At 46.8% G+C, this 23,683-nt stretch overlaps 1 protein-coding gene across 1 annotated transcript in view; it reads right to left on the reverse strand.

Annotated features, from left to right (window-relative positions):
* RAB11FIP2 (RAB11 family interacting protein 2) overlaps positions 1 to 23,683 on the reverse strand; it is a 140,695-nt gene that overhangs the window by 58,575 nt on the left and 58,437 nt on the right. The window contains exon 2 of the mRNA XM_029610493.1: positions 1,359 to 1,789. Coding sequence (XP_029466353.1) covers positions 1,359 to 1,789 — 431 coding nt within the window. The remainder of the gene's footprint in view (positions 1 to 1,358; positions 1,790 to 23,683) is intronic.

Raw genomic sequence — 23,683 nt, forward strand, 5'->3', positions numbered from 1 at the left:
CTCCTCTGCGCATGCTCTAGACTCCACTCACCTTCCTCCCACAACGCCTCTCTGCATGTGCACTTGATTCTGCTCACTTTCCCACCAATGCTCCTCTGCGCATGTTCTAAACTCCACTCACCTTCCTCCCACAACGCCTCTCTGCATGTGCGCTTGATTCTGCTCACTTTCCCACAATACTCATCTGCGCATGTTCTAGACTCCTCATCTTCCTCCCACCAACGCCTCTCTGCATGTGCGCTTGATTCTGCTCACTTTCCCACCAATGCTCCTCTGCGCCTGTTCTAGACTCCACTCACCTGCCTCCCACCAACGCCTCTCTGCATGTGCGCTTGATTCTGCTCACTTTCCCACCAATGCTCCTCTGCGCCTGTTCTAGACTCCACTCACCTGCCTCCCACCAACGCCTCTCTGCATGTGCGCTTGATTCTGCTCACTTTCCCACCAATGCTCCTCTGCGCATGCTCTAGACTTCACTCACCTTCCTCCCACCAACGCCTCTCTGCATGTGCGCTTGATTCTGCTCACTTTCCCACCAATGCACCTCTGCGTGTGTTCTAGACTCCACTCACCTTCCTCCCACCAACGTCTCTCTGCATGTGTGCTTGATTCTGCTCATTTTCCCACAATACTCATCTGCGCATGTTCTAGACTCCACTCACCTTCCTCCCACCAACGCCTCTCTGCATGTGTGCTTGATTCTGCTCACTTTCCCACCAATGCTCCTCTGCGCATGCTCTAGACTTCACTCACCTTCCTCCCACCAACGCCTCTCTGCATGTGCGCTTGATTCTGCTCACTTTCCCACCACCAATGCTCCTCTGCGCATGTTCTAGACTCCACTCACCTGCCTATCAACGCTTCTCTGCATGTGCGCTTGATTCTGCTCACTTTTCCACCACCAATGCACCTCTGCGTATGTTCTAGACTCCACTCACCTGCCTCCCACCAACGCCTCTCTGCATGTGTGCTTGATTCTGCTCACTTTCCCACCACCAATGCTCCTCTGCGCCTGTTCTAGACTCCACTCACCTGCCTCCCACCAACGCCTCTCTGCATGTGTGCTTGATTCTGCTCACTTTCCCACCACCAATGCTCCTCTGCGCATGTTCTAGACTCCACTCACCTGCCTCCCACCAACGCCTCTCTGCATGTGCGCTTGATTCTGCTCACTTTCCCACCACCAATGCACCTCTGTGCATGCTCTAGATTCCTCTTGCTTTCCTGTCACCAAGGCTCCTCTGTACATGTTCTAGAACTCTGGTACCATATTTGACCCTTCCCCATCAAGAAATTCATGTGCTTAATCTATGTCCTGCTTCTGCTGCCACAGCTGACAAGCAGCAAACCTTACGTACCACTTTCCTCAATGGAGGAGAAGGAATCCAAGGGCTTCTTGCTGAAGTGTGGCTGGCTGCTGGCTCCAGCTTTGGATGAGTGTGGTCCCATCAAATCAGACATTGAATGAGCTGACGATAAGCGTTGAGGGCCCAGCAGGAAGGGCTTTTTGGGTTGTGGTTTGACATGCATCTCCGTGCTGGGAGCACGAGTGCTGGCATCGGGGTTTCTTGTGCTTGGAATGATAGCGGAAGATGTGTCTGAAAAAGTTCCATCATTCTTCCGGCCCTTCATTTTGTCTTTAAGCTTGCTGAAGGGAGAGCGTGTCTTGTCCTTCATGGAGAGGTCAAACATACTTGCTGTCATATTATTCCTCATGAACTGAATATTTACTTTGATTTCCCCACGCTCTTTAGCTCTCTTTCCAGGCTTGGACTCCAGTTTAAACCACCTTACAAGCAAAGGAAAACAAAGATACAAAAAAAGAGTTAGAGTAGATTAGTGGTAAAAGTACAGAGCTCTGGAACCTGCAGACCCAGGTTAAAATCCCAGTGCTGCCACCAATCACCGTACATCACTAACCTTCCCCATGCTCATGTGGAACCTGCAGGACTTGCTATGTTCCAATCCCAATGCTGCCACCAATCACTGTACATCACTAGCCTTCCCCATGCTCATGTGGAACCTGCAGGGCTTGCTGTGTTCCAATCCCAGTGCTTCCACCAATCACTGTACATCACTAGCCTTCCCCATGCTCATGTGGAACCTGCAGGACTTGCTGTGTTCCAATCCCAGTGCTTCCACCAATCACTGTACATCACTAGCCTTCCCCATGCTCATGTGGAACCTGCAGGACTTGCTATGTTCCAATCCCAATGCTGCCACCAATCACTGTACATCACTAGCCTTCCCCATGCTCATGTGGAACCTGCAGGACTTGCTGTGTTCCAATCCCAGTGCTGCCACCAATCACTGTACATCACTAGCCTTCCCCATGCTCATGTGGAACCTGCAGGACTTGCTGTGTTCCAATCCCAATGCTGCCACCAATCACTGTACATCACTAGCCTTCTCCATGCTCATGTGGAACCTGCAGGACTTGCTGTGTTCCAATCCCAGTGCTGCCACCAATCACCGTACATCACTAACCTTCCCCATGCTCATGTGGAACCTGCAGGACTTGCTGTGTTCCAATCCCAGTGCTTCCACCAATCACTGTACATCACTAGCCTTCCCCATGCTCATGTGGAACCTGCAGGACTTGCTGTGTTCCAATCCCAGTGCTTCCACCAATCACTGTACATCACTAGCCTTCCCCATGCTCATGTGGAACCTGCAGGACTTGCTGTGTTCCAATCCCAGTGCTGCCACCAATCACCGTACATCACTAACCTTCCCCATGCTCATGTGGAACCTGCAGGGCTTGCTGTGTTCCAATCCCAATGCTGCCACCAATCACTGTACATCACTAACCTTCCCCATGCTCATGTGGAACCTGCAGACCCAGGTTAAAATCTCAGTGCTGCCACCAGTCACCGTACATCACTAACCTTCCCCATGCTCATGTGGAACCTGCAGGACTTGCTGTGTTCCAATCCCAATGCTGCCACCAATCACTGTACATCACTAACCTTCCCCATGCTCATGTGGAACCTGCAGACCCAGGTTAAAATCTCAGTGCTGCCACCAATCACCGTACATCACTAACCTTCCCCATGCTCATGTGGAACCTGCAGGACTTGCTGTGTTCCAATCCCAATGCTGCCACCAATCACTGTACATCACTAACCTTCCCCATGCTCATGTGGAACCTGCAGACCCAGGTTAAAATCCCAGTGCTGCCACCAATCACTGTACATCACTAGCCTTCCCCATGCTCATGTGGAACCTGCAGGGCTTGCTGTGTTCCAATCCCAGTGCTGCCACCAATCACTGTACATCACTAACCTTCCCCATGCTCATGTGGAACCTGCAGGGCTTGCTGTGTTCCAATCCCAGTGCTGCCACCAATCACTGTACATCACTAACCTTCCCCATGCTCATGTGGAACCTGCAGGGCTTGCTGTGTTCCAATCCCAATGCTGCCACCAATCACTGAACATCACTAGCCTTCCCCATGCTCATGTGGAACCTGCAGGGCTTGCTGTGTTCCAATCCCAGTGCTGCCACCAATCACTGTACATCACTAACCTTCCCCATGCTCATGTGGAACCTGCAGACCCAGGTTAAAATCTCAGTGCTGCCACCAATCACCGTACATCACTAACCTTCCCCATGCTCATGTGGAACCTGCAGGACTTGCTGTGTTCCAATCCCAATGCTGCCACCAATCACTGTACATCACTAACCTTCCCCATGCTCATGTGGAACCTGCAGGACTTGCTGTGTTCCAATCCCAATGCTGCCACCAATCACTGTACATCACTAACCTTCCCCATGCTCATGTGGAACCTGCAGGACTTGCTGTGTTCCAATCCCAGTGCTTCCACCAATCACTGTACATCACTAGCCTTCCCCATGCTCATGTGGAACCTGCAGGGCTTGCTGTGTTCCAATCCCAATGCTGCCACCAATCACTGTACATCACTAACCTTCCCCATGCTCATGTGGAACCTGCAGGACTTGCTGTGTTCCAATCCCAGTGCTTCCACCAATCACTGTACATCACTAGCCTTCCCCATGCTCATGTGGAACCTGCAGGGCTTGCTGTGTTCCAATCCCAGTGCTGCCACCAATCACTGTACATCACTAGCCTTCCCCATGCTCATGTGGAACCTGCAGGGCTTGCTGTGTTCCAATCCCAGTGCTGCCACCAATCACTGTACATCACTAACCTTCCCCATGCTCATGTGGAACCTGCAGGGCTTGCTGTGTTCCAATCCCAATGCTGCCACCAATCACTGAACATCACTAGCCTTCCCCATGCTCATGTGGAACCTGCAGGGCTTGCTGTGTTCCAATCCCAATGCTGCCACCAATCACTGTACATCACTAACCTTCCCCATGCTCATGTGGAACCTGCAGACCCAGGTTAAAATCTCAGTGCTGCCACCAATCACCGTACATCACTAACCTTCCCCATGGTCATGTGGAACCTGCAGGACTTGCTGTGTTCCAATCCCAATGCTGCCACCAATCACTGTACATCACTAACCTTCCCCATGCTCATGTGGAACCTGCAGGACTTGCTGTGTTCCAATCCCAGTGCTTCCACCAATCACTGTACATCACTAGCCTTCCCCATGCTCATGTGGAACCTGCAGGGCTTGCTGTGTTCCAATCCCAATGCTGCCACCAATCACTGTACATCACTAACCTTCCCCATGCTCATGTGGAACCTGCAGGACTTGCTGTGTTCCAATCCCAGTGCTTCCACCAATCACTGTACATCACTAGCCTTCCCCATGCTCATGTGGAACCTGCAGGGCTTGCTGTGTTCCAATCCCAGTGCTGCCACCAATCACTGTACATCACTAGCCTTCCCCATGCTCATGTGGAACCTGCAGGGCTTGCTGTGTTCCAATCCCAGTGCTGCCACCAATCACTGTACATCACTAACCTTCCCCATGCTCATGTGGAACCTGCAGGACTTGCTGTGTTCCAATCCCAGTGCTTCCACCAATCACTGTACATCACTAGCCTTCCCCATGCTCATGTGGAACCTGCAGGACTTGCTGTGTTCCAATCCCAGTGCTTCCACCAATCACTGTACATCACTAGCCTTCCCCATGCTCATGTGGAACCTGCAGGGCTTGCTGTGTTCCAATCCCAGTGCTGCCACCAATCACTGTACATCACTAACCTTCCCCCTGCTCATGTGGAACCTGCAGGGCTTGCTGTGTTCCAATCCCAGTGCTGCCACCAATCACCGTACATCACTAACCTTCCCCATGCTCATGTGGAACCTGCAGGACTTGCTGTGTTCCAATCCCAGTGCTTCCACCAATCACTGTACATCACTAGCCTTCCCCATGCTCATGTGGAACCTGCAGGACTTGCTGTGTTCCAATCCCAATGCTGCCACCAATCACTGTACATCACTAGCCTTCCCCATGCTCATGTGGAACCTGCAGGACTTGCTGTGTTCTAATCCCAGTGCTGCCACCAGTCACCGTACATCACTAACCTTCCCCATGCTCATGTGCTAGCCCCTGTGTTGCTAAGTGCTATAATTTTAACAAAAAGTTCAATTCAGGGTTTTTTTTTGTTTTGTTTTGAAGTTTATGATTATTCAAGGTATTAAAAAGTTAATGAAAAAAAAGTATAGTTCTCATAGAATATGCATTTATTATACAAATATCAATACATTGCTACAAGGAGCACATACAATATTCAATTAAATGCTAAATTTAATACATTTTACATGGAGAGAGCAATTTTGAAGTTTCCAATTGGACTCCTCATTTTCAAAGGGAAACTCCTTATTAAAAATAAATATCCCACCTTCCTAGACCTGGAAGTGTTCCCGAAGCAATGCATAAGTCTATGTAAAAACATCACAATAGAAATAAGCGTACATATGTAAAATCTCACAGGTGCCAGAAAGTACACCCAGAGGTTTAAAAATGCAGTCTCCATGGGCATTCTCTCTCCCCTGACCTAATCCCACCCACTCTGGCAGGGTGGGGGGTGGGCCAGCAATCAGACCATGCTTTTACATGCACAAACATGGGTTTACCTGTATAAAAGCATCCAATCTTTGCCCACTCGATTTGAAACTTTCAAATACTGAACAAAAAATATATTCTAAATATCCAAAAACCTTGTTGATGGGGTTCGTCCATAAGCGATATGGCTCAGCGAATATCCGTAAGGTGTTGGCGGCTATGTCCCTGTGTCAGCTGATGGAGGCCCCATTCCTGGCTGTTGGTTTTGACGCTGAAAAGGCGTTCGACAGACTGGAATGGGGCTATCTTTTTTGGATTTTGCAGAGGATGGGTTTCGCGGGTCTGTGCCTTGATATCATTCGGTTATTATATCAGGACCCTGAAGCTGTCATTGTGACTAATGGTTCTTCCTCCGAGCCCTTTGCTATTTCTCGGGGTATGAGGCAGGGGTGTCCCCTCTCTCCCCTTTTATTTATCCTCCAGCTGGAGCCCTTGCTACTGTACATACAGGCAGATAAGCGGGTGAAGGGGCTGCGCCTTGTCTCTACTGTCTTTAAATACGCCGCTTTTGCGGACGATATTCTGGTATTTTTAACTGACCCCCAGAACTCTCTTCGACCTCTGTTAAAATTTTTTTGGGATTATGGCAGTTTCTCTGGTTTCCGGTTAAACCTGGACAAATCAGAGGCTCTGGCTTATCCAGACAATCTCCTGGCCACCTGGGATGGGGATTTTCCATTAAAGCGGGCGGAGGGGGCATTTCGCTATCTGGGAATTTTGATCCCTCGGGATCTCTCCCGGCTTTATAAACTGAATGTCCTCCCTCTCCTTCAACATACCCAAGACAGGTTGCGGGGCTGGGCCGGGCTGCCGCTTTCTTTGGGGGGCAGAGTCCATCTTTTTAAGATGGTCCTCCTGCCCAAGTGGCTCTATTTGTTTCAGAATCTGCCGTTACAGCTTCGGACCGTGGAGTTGCAACAGTTGGATACGGCACAATGCCGTTTCTATTGGAGGGAGGGCAGGTCTCGTATACCATTGGTCTGGATGAGGGAGCGTTGGGGGCAGGGGGGTTTGGGTGTCCCGGATCTGGGCCTCTATAATTTGGCAAGCAATTTGCGGGTGATTAGAGACTGGTTGATGATCACGTCTACGGTCATTTGTATACCGGCGGACTTGGAGCTGGCCGCTTCCACCTCCCTGCATTTTCTTCTACAGGCCCCTGCCTCTTCTATCCCCTCCCACTTAGTACAAAATGTTCTGATTAGGCCCCTGCGGACTTCATGGGGGCGCCTCACGCGGTTGTTAAAGATTCCAAGGATCTGTGCTCTGCTCCTCCCTATTCGGGGAAATCCAGATTTTACCCCGGGTTCCCAAACAGCAGCTTTTCACAGGTGGGATAAGCGGGGAGTTGACCTATTGGGTCGGGTGTTCACTCCAGAGGGTGTTTTTATGTCTATGCCCGAACTTCGGGCCTGTTATGGCATAGCAGCTGGAGACGTATTTCCCTATTTACAGTTACAGCACTATATTCGTTCCATCCCTCCTTCTCTGTTGCAGACATCTCATCTCCAGGCGCTGAGGGGGCTGTTGTCTCTTGATAGGGATAGACCGCCCTCTCTGTCTCAGTATTATAAACGTCTCCGATCACTAGTGTCGGTGGACACTTGCAATATATTGGTTGATAGGTGGAATAGTGACGGGGTCTTTACAGTCAATGTTCATGTTCTCCAGGCCGGATTTCGGCGGATTTCCCAGCTCTCGATCAATTCCTATTTCCGAGAAATGCAATATAAATTTTTGAGGAGAAGCTTTGTCTCGGCGGAGGGAGCCTTCCATCTACGGATTTCTCCCTCAGCGGCGTGTCCCCGTTGTGGCCATGCCCGAGGTACATTATCCCATGCTTTTTGGGAGTGTCCTGTTATTCACCACTTTTGGACGCGCGTAGCTCACTACCTAGAGAATTTGATGGATGTGGTACTTCCGATCTCTCCGCTATGGCTTTTATTTGGCTGCATTTCTCCACTACGAATTCGAGGGCTGGGAAGTCGCCTACTCATACATAAAGCCTGTTTTGTGGGGAAGAAAATCATATTACTACACTGGCGTGACGTGTCGCCTCCTACTTACTGGACTTGGCGCAACGGATTTCATCGCATGATGCTGCTTGATGCTGCGACCACACGGCACACTCCTTCCCAACGGAAGCACTTTCTGGACACCTGGGATGTCTATTTGCAATCGTTACCACAGACAGTGCGTAGTTCCATTATCAACGACTGATTCCACGGACCTTTTGGACTGAGTGACATTGTTGTGTTTTATCCTTATGGACTTAGCTGGCTTCCATATGTGCTGTATGGGAGCTAGGATTGCACAGTTTATTGGCTTCAGGGGGCTGGGGGAAAGGGGGGGGGGTAGGGGTTGGCGGGATTGGGTACCTGTGGGGTTTGCGGGCTGTTGGGGGTTTTTTGTGATGTATGGTACTAATTGATCCTTTCTCGGAGGGGGAGGCGAAGTGTCACGTCTCTCTCTCTTCTGTTTGGAATTTGTTATATGATAAAATAATAAAAACCGTTTCAAATAAAACCTTGTTGATGTCAGGTATAGAAGAGCAGTAAAAGTCTCTGCAGTGTTACGGTCAACAGATTTTGGAAGAACCAAAGAAAAAACCCCACCATCCATATCCACCCCCATCTCCTGGCTATCATTAATAGCAAGCAACTGATCAGTGACCTCGCTGCAATATGCCCAATATGATCACTTCAGTATCACCATCACCCAACTTCGATTGCAGAATTATATATTTTTTCTGCACCTTCTGCAGCAGATATCATCTAACCTCGTTTTCCAAGAGCCAAGGATTTCTCAGAAGTAAAATACAGCTGCATTATAAACTTCACATTGGAGGTCCACAAAGCAGCAGGATATTGGCCACTTATGTGCCCACCTCCAAATTACTCACCAATCACCTACAAACAAGACGTACTTAATCCAGTTATCTTGGTAAGACAGGTTGGATTCTCTGTCTCGTCCAGATTTAATACTTTTGAGTAACAAATAGAATGGATTCCACCACAGAAAGGAACTCACCTGTAAATACATGCAAACCAGGCAAAAATCTGAATATCAAACAAGTCCTTGATTCTATTACAGGCAACAAAGGTAGTCTGGGGAAGAGCAGATGGAAGTCTGCATGGTCCCCAGCCCGAGCACCCGATCAAGCTTGTCACATTCTGACCAAGTTCAGGATCATTTTCCACCACATCGGAGGAGGTGCCAAAAGCGCCTCCTAAGCCTTGTCAGCCAAAATCTACTCGTTCAGGGCTAACCAGCTAAAAACTTGGCCAATGCTGAAAGTCCGGACTGCCCCGACTGCAGCCAAAGTTAGCTACTGGGGAAGAGTGGGAAAGCACGTTCAATCTGTCAGGGATTTCATACCCGCTGACCCAGTGAAACAGATTTCAGATTTCAAAACACGTTTGATCAAAGTTACAGGTTTGGGGGGGGAAAAAAAAAACCAACCCGTGTCTTTTATGCAGCCAGGTGATTATTTATTTATTTATTTAAACGGCTATGTTGAGGGTACCAAAAAGTCCAGCGTTCTGGTATTCAAATGTCAACGAACCTATGATAGCTCTAAATGACCTTCATCGTATAGTTTTCAAGTATAACTTTAGAACTCAGCCTTACATTTAATCATTGGTCACTGAATGTTCTTTTTTTTTTTTTTTATATTTTTGAAATTGAGCCACTGTCCCATTCATGTGAAATAGACTACACTGTGCACACATATTCTGTGCGCAAAATTATTACTTCATGAAATCGTGGAAAAATTCTTCACATCGCAATTTAACAATCAGAATATTCCTTACCCGCCTATAGCGTAATAACCGTGCAAGGTGAAGGTAAAGAGCATTATTCTACCAAAACATTTTATACAGAGAGCCCCCAATTTCCTGTGACAAACTTTTCAAAATTCTGGAGGCAAATGGTAGCAAATTCTGTGGCAGATTTTGTTTTTTAATTCTGCAGAAATTATGTGGCAAATTAGCATCATTTTGCATAAAGATTCATATCACTGATAATGCAAAAACGTCAGATTTTCTTATTGAAAATCTTTCACATTGTTTTTAAACAATATTTAAAATTATATGCAAGTATAAAATTTACCAAGTACAAAAAAAATCAACCATTTATCAAGCAGACTTGTGTAAAAAACTTGTAACTGTGACGGGTCTCCTGTTTTGAATTGAAATACAGCGCAGCCATCCTTTTTATATTTTCTGGAGAAAGTCCTTGTCATCTTCCGGAGTGCATGAGCATCGGCCGGTTGTCATGCTGTTAATTACATATAATGCTATGTGCGTTCATACTGGGCACATGGTAACACACACAGACGGGGATTGAACCTTACTTACCACCAAGGCTTCTGCAGAGCGGACTGCAGATCACACATTCATAATAAAACAGACTTTTACCCAGCTATTCTGTGGTTATCTCTATTGCTTCAAGCGTAAATGTAGAAAGATTCAGTTCTTCTAAAAAAGGGACATCACTCCATCTCAAAATCACCTTTGGTTTGATTTAAGAGATTTTTGAGCAATCAAACACTGACTGCTTTCTCTTTCTACTCCTTCATTCCTTCAGGATAGCAGGAGAATATGAATATGCATGAGAGAGATTTGCATATACTGGGTCACCATTGCATGCAACTCCCTCTCCTGCATATTCATTGCTGCAATCCTGAAGACCTGACCGGATAGGTGTGCATCCAGGAGAGGGCTGGGAAACCCTGCTTTAACGGGACACAGCCAGCATGGATTTACACCCAAGGGAAGTCTTGCCTCACAAATCTGCTTCAATTTTTTTGAAGGGGTGAATACACACATGGATAAAGGTGAACTGGTAGATGTACTGTACTGACAGAGTCCATCATGGGAGACTGCTGAGAAAATCAAAAATGTTATGGGATAAGAGGCAATGTCTTTGCAAACTGTTCAAAGATAGCAAAAGAATACAACTAAATGGTTATTTTTCTCAATGGAAAAAGGTAAACAGTGGAGTGGCCCAGGGATCTGTACTTGGAACAGTGCTTTTTAATATATTTATAAATGATTTGGAAAGGAATAAGACGAGATAATCAAATTTGCAGATGATACAAAATTATTGCAAAGCAGTTAAATCTCAAGTGGATTGTGATGAATTGCAGGAAGACCTTGCAAGACTGGAAGATTGGGCATCCAAATGGCAGATGAAATTTAATGTGGACAAGTGCAAGGTGATGCATATAGGGAAAAATAACCCTTGCTATAGTTACACGATGTTAGGTTCCATATTAGGAGCTACCACCCAGGAAAAGGAATTAGATATTTTCATGGACAATACGTTGAAATCCTTGGCTCCAATGTTAAGTGGGCAGTCAAAAAAGCACACAGAACATTAAGAATTATTAGGAAGAGAATGGAGAATAAAATGGAGAATATCATAATACTTCTGTATCGTTCCATGCCATGACCACACAGAGTACTGTGTACAATTCTGGTCACCGTATCTCAAAAAAGATATAGTTGCGTTGGAGAAGGTACAGAGAAGGGCGACCAAAATGATAAAGGGGATGGAACAGCTCCCCTATGAGGAAAGGCTGAAGAGGTTAGGGCTGTTCAGCCTGGAGAAGAGACGACTTGAGGGGGGATAGGATAGAGGTCTACAAAATCATGAGCAAAGTAGAATGAGTAATTTTATGCTTTTAAAAAAATACAAAGACTGGGGGACATGCAATGAAGTTGGAGAAAATATGTTTTCACTCAATGCACATTTAAGATCTGGAATTCATTGCCAGAGGATATGGTAAAGGCAAGTAAAACGTGGACAAGTTCTTGGAGGAAAAGTCCATAAACGTTATTAAGCAGGTAGGCTTGTGGAAAGCCATTGCTTGATGCTAGGCGTAAGCAGCATGCTAGCTACCTGCTATTTGTGATCCTGCCAGATACCTACTGCAATGGCATGCTGCCGTGCTGTGATCCCCGGCACTTGTGCGCGCGGCCAGGCCCATTATGGAATGTGTGCAAGACCCGGCCACACATGTAAATCCTGGTTTTTCTGCACATAGGCCTTTGAAAATCTAGCCGATAATGTTTGGGTACTTGCGACTTGGATTGGCCACTGTTGGAAACAGGATGCTGGGCTTGATGGACCCTTGGTCTGACCCAGTATGGCCTGTTCTTATGTTCTTAGGAGCACAGAATACGGAAGCCTGAATGGGGAACCCATGTACTGCCTCAAATCTAGGCCACAAGATTAGAGTCAAGTGCAAGATACAAGAGAAAAGTACAAGAAAAGAGAGACCAGGACTAGGAATCCCGAGCCCTGGCACTGAGCATGGTGTGGGGCTGGCTTATAACCAGGGCAGTGCCAGAAGAACATGGCTGCCAGCAGGACCTCTGAGCCACAGGCAGCAAGTACACGACACACTGAGGACAGGAGGCAAGAACTCCCCTCTGAAAGGGACACGTCCAGATGCTCCTAGAGACCTCCCCCCCCCCCCCCAGAATCCCATACCAAAATGGGTGACTATTACCTGGGCACCTGTACCCCCTCTACAAAGGTGGGATTTTGATTCTCCGGAACACAGCCTGGAAGCAGCCTCTCCGGAGTGGATGCCTGGAATAGACGCGCTTGTGCAGGAACAGAGGCTGCTGGGAAAGCTGGAAGCACCAGTGCATGAACTGGGGCTGCTGGGACAGCGGGCAGTGGATTCTTTGGATGGCAAGTCACACACACATAGCACCAACATTAGTGGCCAAGCAGTCTACAAATCACACTCTGGGAGTTTTGCTAGGAAAACATTCTTTCATGATCTCCAAATTTAGACAAGGTAGATACCTGGACTGATGTCGTCAGGACCTGGAAAAGATTCAAGCCAGGTTTGGACAAGTCCATTTTGCCATGGATGTTGGGTCTGTCTGGCCAACCCTTGATGGTGCCAGTATTGTGACCCCAGAGCAGGAATGGGGCTGGAACAGGATATCTTCTGCTTCTACTGCCACCTTCCCCTCCGACTGAGCCCTCAGATGCTGGTGGCCGGCAGGCCTTAGAGAGCAGTAGCACACAGACACACAAAAACCAGAGCACAAGAGCAGGGCAGGTCTCACCGGTACCCACTAAACAAAAACACGACTACAAAGCAACTGGGAACACATAAGAACACAAGGGCAGGGGAAAAACCAGACAATAGCACCAAACATTCCACATGTCCAAAAGGGGGACCCATATAAGACCTCAAACAAGATACAGACCAGGACTGGGACCAAGACTAGGAGCCCCGAGCATGGTGTGAGCTTGTGGCAGTGCTAGAAGAACATGGCCTGGAGTACACAGGGCTCACTGAGGGCCCCTGCTGGTCAGAGGCAAGAACTGCCCACAGATCCTCACATTGGCGTCCTGGATTGGATACTGGGCTTGATGAACTCTTGGCCGGAGCCAATATGGTGGTTCTTATATTCTAATCCATTATCACCAGTCCAGGGTTTTTTTGTCTGAAGACAGGCTTGAACGTTCACAGATATCATCTGACAGTCGGAACCTGCCAGCCCTTTTGGAAAGTTCTGGGCTTAGCACAGGCTACCCCAGCAACTTTAAGTATTCATTCTGTGATGGAACCTGGTAGGGACTGGATCTTGCGATCGGGGCAGCTCTGTTTGAAAACATAAAAGTTGAGAGTTTTTCCAGATATGGCGAAGGGCACGCAGAAGAAAAGGAGACCGTTTCTTATTTTACGCGCTAGAGTTCTGTCCCTTACGGAGTTCCCATATAAACATTAAGTAATGGAAGAGAGTTCACTTTGATTCTTAGTGATAAATTAGCCCCTTCGCTACGCGGGAGTGTGATAGAGCCAGGGGAGCAACTTCCAGCAGTGCTCCACAATCTGCCAAGTCCCTTGCACGCTCGGGGGCTTTTATGGGGAGAATCTCTATTTCCAGAGTGCCAGGTCATCGCTTTTCTTAACAAGTATGCACTTAATAGCTTTGTTTAAATTTATACAGAGCTTTTTCTTCTTAAAGCCTGACGTCCTCTTATCTATACATTTCGTTTGCCCGGGTGCTGCTGGGATTGCAGTATATAAATCTACGCGTCTCCTGGTTTAGCTATCCAATGGAGGGCATGTTTGAAAATCAGCTGATGAAGAAATGAAACTTTGTTCAATAGGATTTAAAACATTTCATAAACACTTGAAAGCTTGGCTTTTTTTTGACAAGTATTTGATTTTAAACTGTGCATTTGGTTACTTTTACAAACTGCTCTTCATGATGAATTTAATGATCGCTAAGGATGCAATAGGCAGAATTTAAAAATTGTAAATAAACAGATCTTTCAAAAGGGAGTTCCAGTCCCGTATGTTTGAGAGGGGTCTACTTTAAATTGCTGTCCAACTCCTGCTCGTGCGCACACTGCTCCTTTTGTACGCAAGTGAGGGAAAACCATTTCAGTTTTGGGATGCAGCATTGACGTGCCATTCAGCCCCGACTGGGTTTGATTGGGAATGACCTGATTTTCCCCCAGTTGTTGCACAAAAAGGCAATTCTTGTTCTAGGGACCAGAGATGCCCTGCCAGAATCCTTCCGTCAGCTCATGGGAGCATCACGCATGAATCCGTGGATAAGTTACCAGCGACAATGAAGCCTCATGTCATTCTTTCTGCTTTGGAAACCTTTTATCAGCATTCTGCCAGCAGATCAATAGAAGATTATTTACAGGCTCTGAACGTTAGGCGGGTTTTTGGCTGCGATATGCAGCATTCTCGTTCTGCGTTTATGTGCTTTAAGTTGAATTCATTTATGCAACTTAAAAAGGTTAGTATTAATAGCATATCCTCGGTCTTTGAGCGTTGTGATCTGTGTCTTTTACAGATATAATCTTTATTTTAATGGGCACTTTAGCTGTTCTGAATCATAGTAAGAGTAGAGGACAGCAGAAAAAGCCTGCCCAGTTATTCCCGCTGCTTCTCTGCTACGGTGTTTGTTGAGCTATTCATGATTCGACGTTTTGCTATGGCTTTCTTCAATGTACAGATATTAAAATAAGAGGCTCAAGTTCATGATAGTTCCCTGATGAAAGCTGAATGAAAAGCAGTTAGGATAATGTGTGGATGGCAGCAATCCATAATGATTTCTTGGGCAGGAAAGTGATCGCACACGATGGCTTCCTGATGAGCGCAAGATGCAAAGAAAGAGAGATACTGTTACGATACGATAGTCCTCTGATGAGAGACAGATGCCAAGGAATAAGGAGAAATATTGTTCATGGGAATCTCTCAAGACTGAAATAAAAAGGTAAGGAGAAAGTATATGTTCCTGATGGCTCCCTAACGAGAGCCAGATGAGAAGGATTTAAAAAAAAAAAAAAAAAATGGTGTTCATCTCTTCAGAAGGTAAAAAGCATGAGGTCAGTTTTTCAGTTCAAGTATGCAAAAAATGAAAAAACTGGGCGAAACGCCACATGAATCAGGTATCCTAGAAAATTCTGGTGCGGAGTCTGCAAATCAGTCAGGAATTCAGCTGCAACTTCACCTCAGGCCCTTCTGGGTCGGAGAGGAGGGTGATATGTGCAGACCTCCGAAGGTTTTGCAGAATTTCCAGGTTTTTATCGCTCCTAAGCCGTCTCTCACTTGCATGAGCGGAAAAATATTAACCACAGAATTAAAAAAAAAAAATAAAAAGATTCTCCAAACGACCTGTACCAGTGAAGTACGGAGCCCGGCGAGGCGTGCAGTCTGCCAGGTGCGCGCGTACGGCACCTTGCCAGCTAACCACAATGGTGGACGGCGGGGAGCGGCCTGTGAACACATCTGGACGGCCGGTTCTGGTGCCAGCGCTTTTTTTTTTTTTTGCTGCCTCTGTTCTCACGGATGTCTCTGGGAAAGTCTGCCGGGCTCTTTTACTGCTCTGAGAACAATACCAGGGGAAGCAGCCCGTAGCCGAGCGTGCGGCGCCTTAACCGGCCCTCCAGGCCGTGCAGCTCACGCTGAAATAATTGCTCTAATCCACAGCTAAGCGTTTTTGGAAGGAACATCTCTGAAGGAGCACGGAGCAAGCAGACCTCCTGCAGCTGGGGCAAGAGCATTTGGTATCGAGTCTGCTCTCCAGGGCTCGTCCTCTCCCGCTCACGTGCGAGCCGGACTGGCTTGCATGGTTTGGGGAGAGCCGTTTTAAAACAAGGCATTCTTGGCCACTGAACCCTGGCCTTTCATCAAGCAACAAGTGGGGCGCAGAAACCTCTCCAAACAGGTCAGTGCCTTGTCGTATTCAAAGCCCTTCCCACGGGGAGAGCGAACGTGGGCGCTTGGCATCGGGCCCGAGCTGCCCGCTCATTGTTCGGCGCCGGGCATGCTTTCACCCATAAAACGCTGGGGGTGGGTGTTGGGGGGGGAATACACATGGAGGTTGGAGCGTTTATAGCCACCTGCCTAACTTCAAGTCGGGGTGGGGGGGGGGGGGAGGAATTGTTCTGAGGCAATAATCAAAGCACAAGCCTGGGTGGCCTTTTGCTTTGATACTTCTGCAAACGCTGTGAGCCAACTGGATTACTCTTTCCAGTTGGGGGCATTTTTCCCTCAGCTGCAGAGTCCAGGAGTACTTTCGTACACCCACGTCAGCAAACGTTCAAAGAGAAGATCTGCTGACACGAGGGTACAAAAGGCTCGACACCTCTTGCCCCTGCGTTATCTGCGGCTGGGGCTGCATGGGGAAATTCGTTACGCGCGCACAGACGTCGGGTTACAGGCCCCGGACACGCGCACAACAGTTCTCCTGGGTGATCGATGAAGGGATTTTATTTACAAGGGGTACACAAAGCATAGATTCTTAGCACTTTCCACTTAAATGGAGCCCTACAGACCCTTCAGTAATCTTCTACCACTGAGTTTTAGTCTGGCTCCAATCACACCGAGTTATTTCATTGGTATTCCCGTCCGACGCAAGCCGAGGCACTGGAGTTTCATCTCCTGGCTCCCACAGTGCAGTCCTCCGCCATCAAGTTGCCAGAACACTGGACCTTTCTCAGCAGCCCCTTTTTGAACCAGAGGACCAATCTGGATCCTCGGGGGCGGGGGCCACATCCCAAACTAACAATGGTCTGAGGCTGCCTCAATTTAAGCCAGTCTGTGGCCTCACAAACTGGGCACAGGCTTCTGACTGGGCAGTTCAAAGGCTGCCCAACACCCCTTCTGCCCCGACAGTTCCTATGACCCAGGCCTGCCTCTCAAAACACCCATATTTTGGGCAGCTACATTTAGTGAAACTAGGCAGCTGTATTTACCTCCTTGCAACCACTGATCTAACCTTACTTAGCTGGCTGGATCCCTGAGAAAATTGGGCCCTGAAAATCTGTGCATGCTGTTTGTGAGCTTCGTGCTCCTTGCCAAGGTAACAGCACCACCGGTTAATAGACAGGAATTCAGAAATTCCTCCAAGACTTACTTGCCATGTGGCAGCAGAGCCGGTGCAAGGGTATTAGGCGATCTAGGTGAACCTTATTTATTTTATTTATTTATTTAGCGTTTTTCTATACCGGCATTCATGATTAGAAACCACATCATGCCGGTTTACATAAAACAAGGGGTGAGAACAAGAAACGAAAAACAAGTGCAAGGAGAACAAAAGTTACATTACAACAGGGTCTTAAAACTGGGAAGAGAAATTAGAATAAGAGAGACGAACGGAAGAGATTAAAATATTTACATTATTTACATTATGATATGAAATCTATTGTATACCTTCTGCCTGGCTGCTACCCACCCCCCGACCCAAACATACAAATAAAAATTATGCAACAATAAAATGAAGAAAAAGAAAACATCATAGTAAAAACTGTACTAATAAAGGAATATTTCAAAATAGCAAACAGTGACATCCAATAATTAAAAACAAAAAAAAATGTTCCAGCTCCAAAATAAAAATTGAACAACAGTACACACATCAAATATTAACACTCAAGGATTAAAACTAACAAAACTATCTGGGAAATTTTGATTTCCAGATGCCATGAGATTGTCGTGGATTAGCTGATAGGGTGGGAAGCGGGGGTTGTTGTGCACAAACTTTCTCCTCTCTCTCTTTCACACACATTCATTCTCTCTCACATACAAACACACGCACAGTCTCTCACACATGCACACTAGACACATACATCTGCTCTCCCTCACATACACATGCCCTTATTCACTCAGACAGGCCCCTTCTCTCACACACATATACACAGGTTCCTTGTCTCATTCACACACGTACCCTCCCTCTCACTAACACCATCCCTCTCACCCACACACACAATCCCTCATAAAGGCACCCTCTCTCTCTCATACACCCCCTTCACACAGGTTCCCTCTCTCTCTGGCACACACACCCTTACACAGGCTCCCTTTCTCACACACACATGCACTCACTTCCTCACAACTGCTCCCTCTCCCTATCTCATACACACACACACACACACACCTCCCTGGCCTGCCGAGTCTGCTTATCTCGTTGCGAGCGAGATGGGCGCCACTCACAGCCCCACATGGCTGCTCTTTGCTGCCCCCTACTGGTTGGCGCCTTATGTGGCCACCTAGTTTCACCAGTGGGTGGCAGTAGATGCGAGTGCATTTCTTCTCTGTCAAATGCATACCTCCCACCCAATCCTGATTCAGCTCTCACCTCTTCTCCTCCTCCACTCTCCAACCCTTCTCTTTCTTCCTCACTCAGGTTCAGTCCTCTCTCAAGCCTCCCAATGCAGGCCTCTCACTCCTCTCAGCTCTTACGACCCTCTCTCCCCCACCCCTCTCACCTTTTCTCCTACACACCCATAACTGTTCCTCTCACTCTCCTCTCTCTCCTTTTCCAGGCCCCCCATCAAGGCCAAAGAGTCCAACCTCCTCTTCCTCCCATCTCCCCAGCCAGGTGAGTGAGTTTTGGAAGCCCTGTAATCAACGTTGCTATCGAAGTCTCTTAAAATATAAGACCATCATCCCATTCAAGATCAGCAGAGCAAGGAGAGACAAAGTCGCGTGCAGTGACAGTCTTAAATAATACGACATGCTGGCAGTGAAAGCTATTATTCTAAAGCATAGGAGACGTTTCTAGGTGCTTTACAATAACTGTTTAGTTTTTATTAGGAGCAGACCACACTGAAGACTTCCTGACACTTCTGCCGATGAAAGTGAGCAAGATGGCCGTCGTGTGCCGTCAGCATTTTCCCTGGGAGGAGGAGGAGGAAGCTGACAGATGGTGAAGGGGCTGCTATAGGTGTGTCACGAAGGAGAGCACGCGCAGGTCTTCTCTAGAAGAAGCAGGGTGCATAAATGAGGTTTTCTTTATAGTGAGTGTGTGTTGCTGCCCGGCTGTGACAGTGCTTTGTCGACTTCTTTTCCCAGTGTTTCCCTGCTGAAGATGTCCCCTGATATAGCACACACAGGCAGAAGGTGGTCCCTACTCTTCTGCTGCTACTTTGCTCCAGTTTAGGCGTATCTGAGCTGTCCAGCGTTGGAACTCGGAGAAATGATCGGAGTTGTCCCGCACTTCATTAAATACAGTGATGGCAGGGATGGGCCTGCCTACTGTAGCACTTGCTGTTCAGTGACTACTGCTGGTAGGGTTTGCCCTATAATCAACCATTTGTTGCTGTGTGAGAGTGTGGTGGGATTTTCCCCATTACCTCCTAGGGAGCTGGGATGAATTTGTTTTTCAGAAAGCAGCAACATGCCAACTGAAGTGTGGGCAGGAGTTTTTGGGCTTCCTGCCCTTAGTTTGTGTGATGTCAGGGCCCAAACATGCTCATCATGGATTCTCTGCCCCTTTTTTTTTTATTTTTACTTTAGCAGATCAAAATGATAAAAGGCATGTAACAGCTCCCCTATGAGGAAAGGCTGAAGAGGTTAGGGCTGTTCAGCTTGGAGAAGAGACGGCTGAGGGGGGGATATGATAGAGGTCTTTAAAATCATGAAAAGACTTGCATGAGTAAATGTGAAACAGTTATTTACTCTCTCAGATAACACAAGGACTATGGGGCACTCCCATGAACTTAGCAAGTAGCAAATTTAATTCTTTTTCACTCAATGCAAAATTAAGCTCTGGAATTCACTGCCAGAGGATGTGGTTAAGACAGCTATTATAGCTGGGTTTAAAAAAAGGTTTGGTTAATTTCTTGGAAGAGAAGTCCAATAACTGCTATTAACCAATAGGGAATAGCTCGGCTTGTTGCCAGCATCAGTAGCATATGATCTATTTAAGGTTTAGGTACTTGCCAGGTTCTTATGGCCTGGATTGGCCACTGTTGGAAACAGGATGCTGGGCTTGATGGACCCTTGGTCTGATCTAGTATGGAAGATCTTATGTTCTTATGGATCAATGCCTGCATGAACAAGAGGGGTAATGAGGCTCATGCATTCTGAGGCTCAGAGTCAGGCAGGTGCCAATACATCCTTATTTGCTCATTATCACCAAAATCACTCTTATTCAGCCTCCCACACGATCTCTGCTCCAGTTCTGAATAGCAGTTTCTTTTTGTTTGCCAACCTGCCCAAACAACTATTTACCATGGCCTCATACTAGGTGAATTAAGCCCATAATTCTTAGCACGTCTAAGCTTAGAATCTCACAATTAAGCACAAAACTAACATGGGCCTGGACTTAATGGGCCAAGTAATCAGCTGCACTTAGACACTGAGATGAGGTAGACATCTGAGATCTGCAGACACCTTGGTCTTGTGTCCGAGTGTTTCAGATGATCTGGAAGGTTAGTTTCACATTTGATTTCCAGGTGGAAGCAGGAAGTGGGAGCGTTTCTGCAGCTTCTCTTTATTTTTGGGCAACAGCTTACACCCACCACGGACAAGAAATGCTTGTATTATTTATCCGACTGTAAAACAAAGTTTTTAGACGATGTCTTTGAACTGAAGTGTCACACTAAATGCCCACACAGCCTCTGTATTTTATTCTCTTTTCTGAATAATCCCATTCAGTTGTAATATCTTTGGTTCCAAATCATGCAAGTCAGACCTTGGCTGCGTGGAACCCCTTTGGTTTTGTGAGGTACACGTTTATAACTCTGCGAGGTGGCTACAATGGGGCAGCTCTTTTCTGCATAATTCACACCCTTGTGCACATATTCCAGTCATCCCCTGATCAGCAGGAAAACCAGCCTTGTTTGTTTTATAACGATGCTTGGCAATATTTTATATGTTAATCTGAACCGGCACGACTGGATCTGTAAACTATTTGGGGTTTTAACACACTTTAGATTTCAGTAAATCTGTGTCTGCTGACTGGCCTAATAAAATGCTTCAGTGAGGCCTCCTTAAAGAAAAAAATTCAACCACTAAGTGTTTGAAAATGCATCTTCATTGATGTATAACATATGCTAATTAAAGGGCATAAATTCATTAAAACAGACACTCAACACAAACCTCTAACATGGGATACCTCAAATGCGCTCACCAACAGAGCTTTTGGCAGTCACCCTGCATGAAGGAATCAATTAGCATTAACTGAGTACTGCCGAAAATACTGTCAATACGGCAACCAGCGAGAACTGGCGGCCATGTGCCGAGACCACCGAGAAGCGTGCTGGAAGAACCCCTGGGTTAATGCTTTAAACATTCAGTTATCTTGTAGACATTCAAGACCTTCTTGTGTCCTTCTTTGTCCTCTAGAGATCTTTCAAAATCCTCTCCAACTTAAGCATCTAACATTAGATAAGTGGATTGGGATGCACAGCACTGAAAATTTAGCCCAGTATTTAAGACTGAGGAGGATGCTACATTTTGTAAGAAGATTTGTTAGAGATGAATAATGTTTTATATATAAATTAATTCAAGTAAAACAGTGCCTTCTGAGATTCTTCACACCCTTGTACATTTTTCACATTCTGCTGTCTAAACAACACAAGTCAAAATATGTGAAAGTAGGAGTTTCCGTGATCTACACATGCTCCACACTTTCCTCGAGAGAAAAATTATAGAAATATTACAAAAGTAATTAAGAATAAAACCCTCACACGTCTTGCTTGCATACGTCTTCACACTCCTTGACTTCATACTTGGAGGAAGCCCCTTTTTGCAGCAGTTAACAGCCATGAATCATTTAGGATAAGTGTCTACCAACTCTGCCCATTCTTCTTGGCAGAAGCTCAAGCGCTTTTAGGTTGGCTGGGGATCGTCTGTTGTCTGCCGTCTTCAGGTCTTGCCACAGATTGTCTGCTGGATCCCAGTCTGGGCTCTGACTGGGCCATTGGTGCCGCTGCACTGCTTTTGCTTTGTGCTTAAGAACTTTCTCCTGCTGAAAAGTGAATTTTCTCCCCAGTCCTAGGCCTGTGGCAGACTGGCTGTACTATGCACCAACCTCGATCTTCACAAGCCTTCCTGTCCCCACTACCGCAAAGCATCCACCCAGCATAATGCAGCCAGCCCCCTGCCCTACTGCAGGGACGGGGTTAGCAGGGGGATGTGCTAGGTTGCTTAGCATCGAGACCAAAATGTTCCGCTTTCTTGTCATCAGGCCACAAAGCTTTCTCCCGCAAGCGGGCAGTGTCCCCCTGAGTGTTTCTTTGCAAATGCGATGCAGCACATCATATGGCCTTCCTTCTTGCCACCCTCCCATACCAGGCCCTGTTTGGGAAGCAATCTTGAAGATGCTGAACAGTCAGCATTTCCCCAGTCTCAGCCCCAGACCCCCGTAGCTCTTTTCAAGTAACCTTAGGTCTCACCGTGACCTAAGCCCACAGCTCCGAAGTTTGGAGGGCTGGCCCGATTGTGGCAGTGTCCTGATGGTGCCAAACTGTTTCCACTTTACAGTGAGGACCTGACATGCCCCAAGGGACATTCAAACACTGACATTTCCTTATTAGTGCTCCCCCAATCTGTACCTTTCAATGATGTTATCCTGCCATTCTTTTGGCAGCTCCTTCGGGCCGATACAGTAAAGCGCGCTCCAGCGGAGCGCACTGTTAGCCCGCGTTTGGCCGCGCGTTTTCGACGCGCTATTTTTATCCCTTATACAGTAAGGGGTAAAAGCGCATCAAAAAAACCCCCGAAACTAATAGCGCTTGCAACATGCAAATGCATGTAGATGGGCCTATTAGTTATTCCCGCGCTAGTGTCCCTTGCGCCTCCTTTTACCACGGGCCCTCATTTACATAAATTTATTTACTGGATTGCGAGCCCAGGAGAGTGGGTGCTCGCCCGCTCTCCCGCAAAGTTTTCTTATCGGCCCGCTTGTTAGTTATGTTTAGACCTTTGCATCAAATTCACTTTGTACACAAGAAACAGCTTGATGTTTGAGAACATAAGAACCTAAGAACATGCCATACTGGGTCAGACCAAGGGTCCATCAAGCCCAGCATCCTGTTTCCAACAGTGGCCAATCCAGGCCATAAGTACCTGGCAAGTACCCAAACACTAAGAAGATCCCATGCTACTGATGCAATTAATAGCAACGATAACATCCAGGAATATTCGAAACAGCTCAACAGTTGTGATTGGATACAGGTGGGCTCTATTTTATTTATTGTGAGTCTTGAACTGGAGCTAATTTCCTATCACAAAGAATAAAAAAACAAAAGTTTTGATTGCATAATTACTCTTGGAATATTATTATCATTTTTCCTTCACAATGAAAGTATAGTGTATGTGGTATAGATCAGTGAAAGAAACTTACTTTAATGCATTCTGATTTGCATTTTTAGGACGCTAAATATGAAAAACCATACAA

This window comes from Rhinatrema bivittatum, chromosome 7, assembly GCF_901001135.1.
Source record: "Rhinatrema bivittatum chromosome 7, aRhiBiv1.1, whole genome shotgun sequence".
NCBI classification, from domain to species: Eukaryota; Metazoa; Chordata; class Amphibia; order Gymnophiona; family Rhinatrematidae; genus Rhinatrema; species Rhinatrema bivittatum.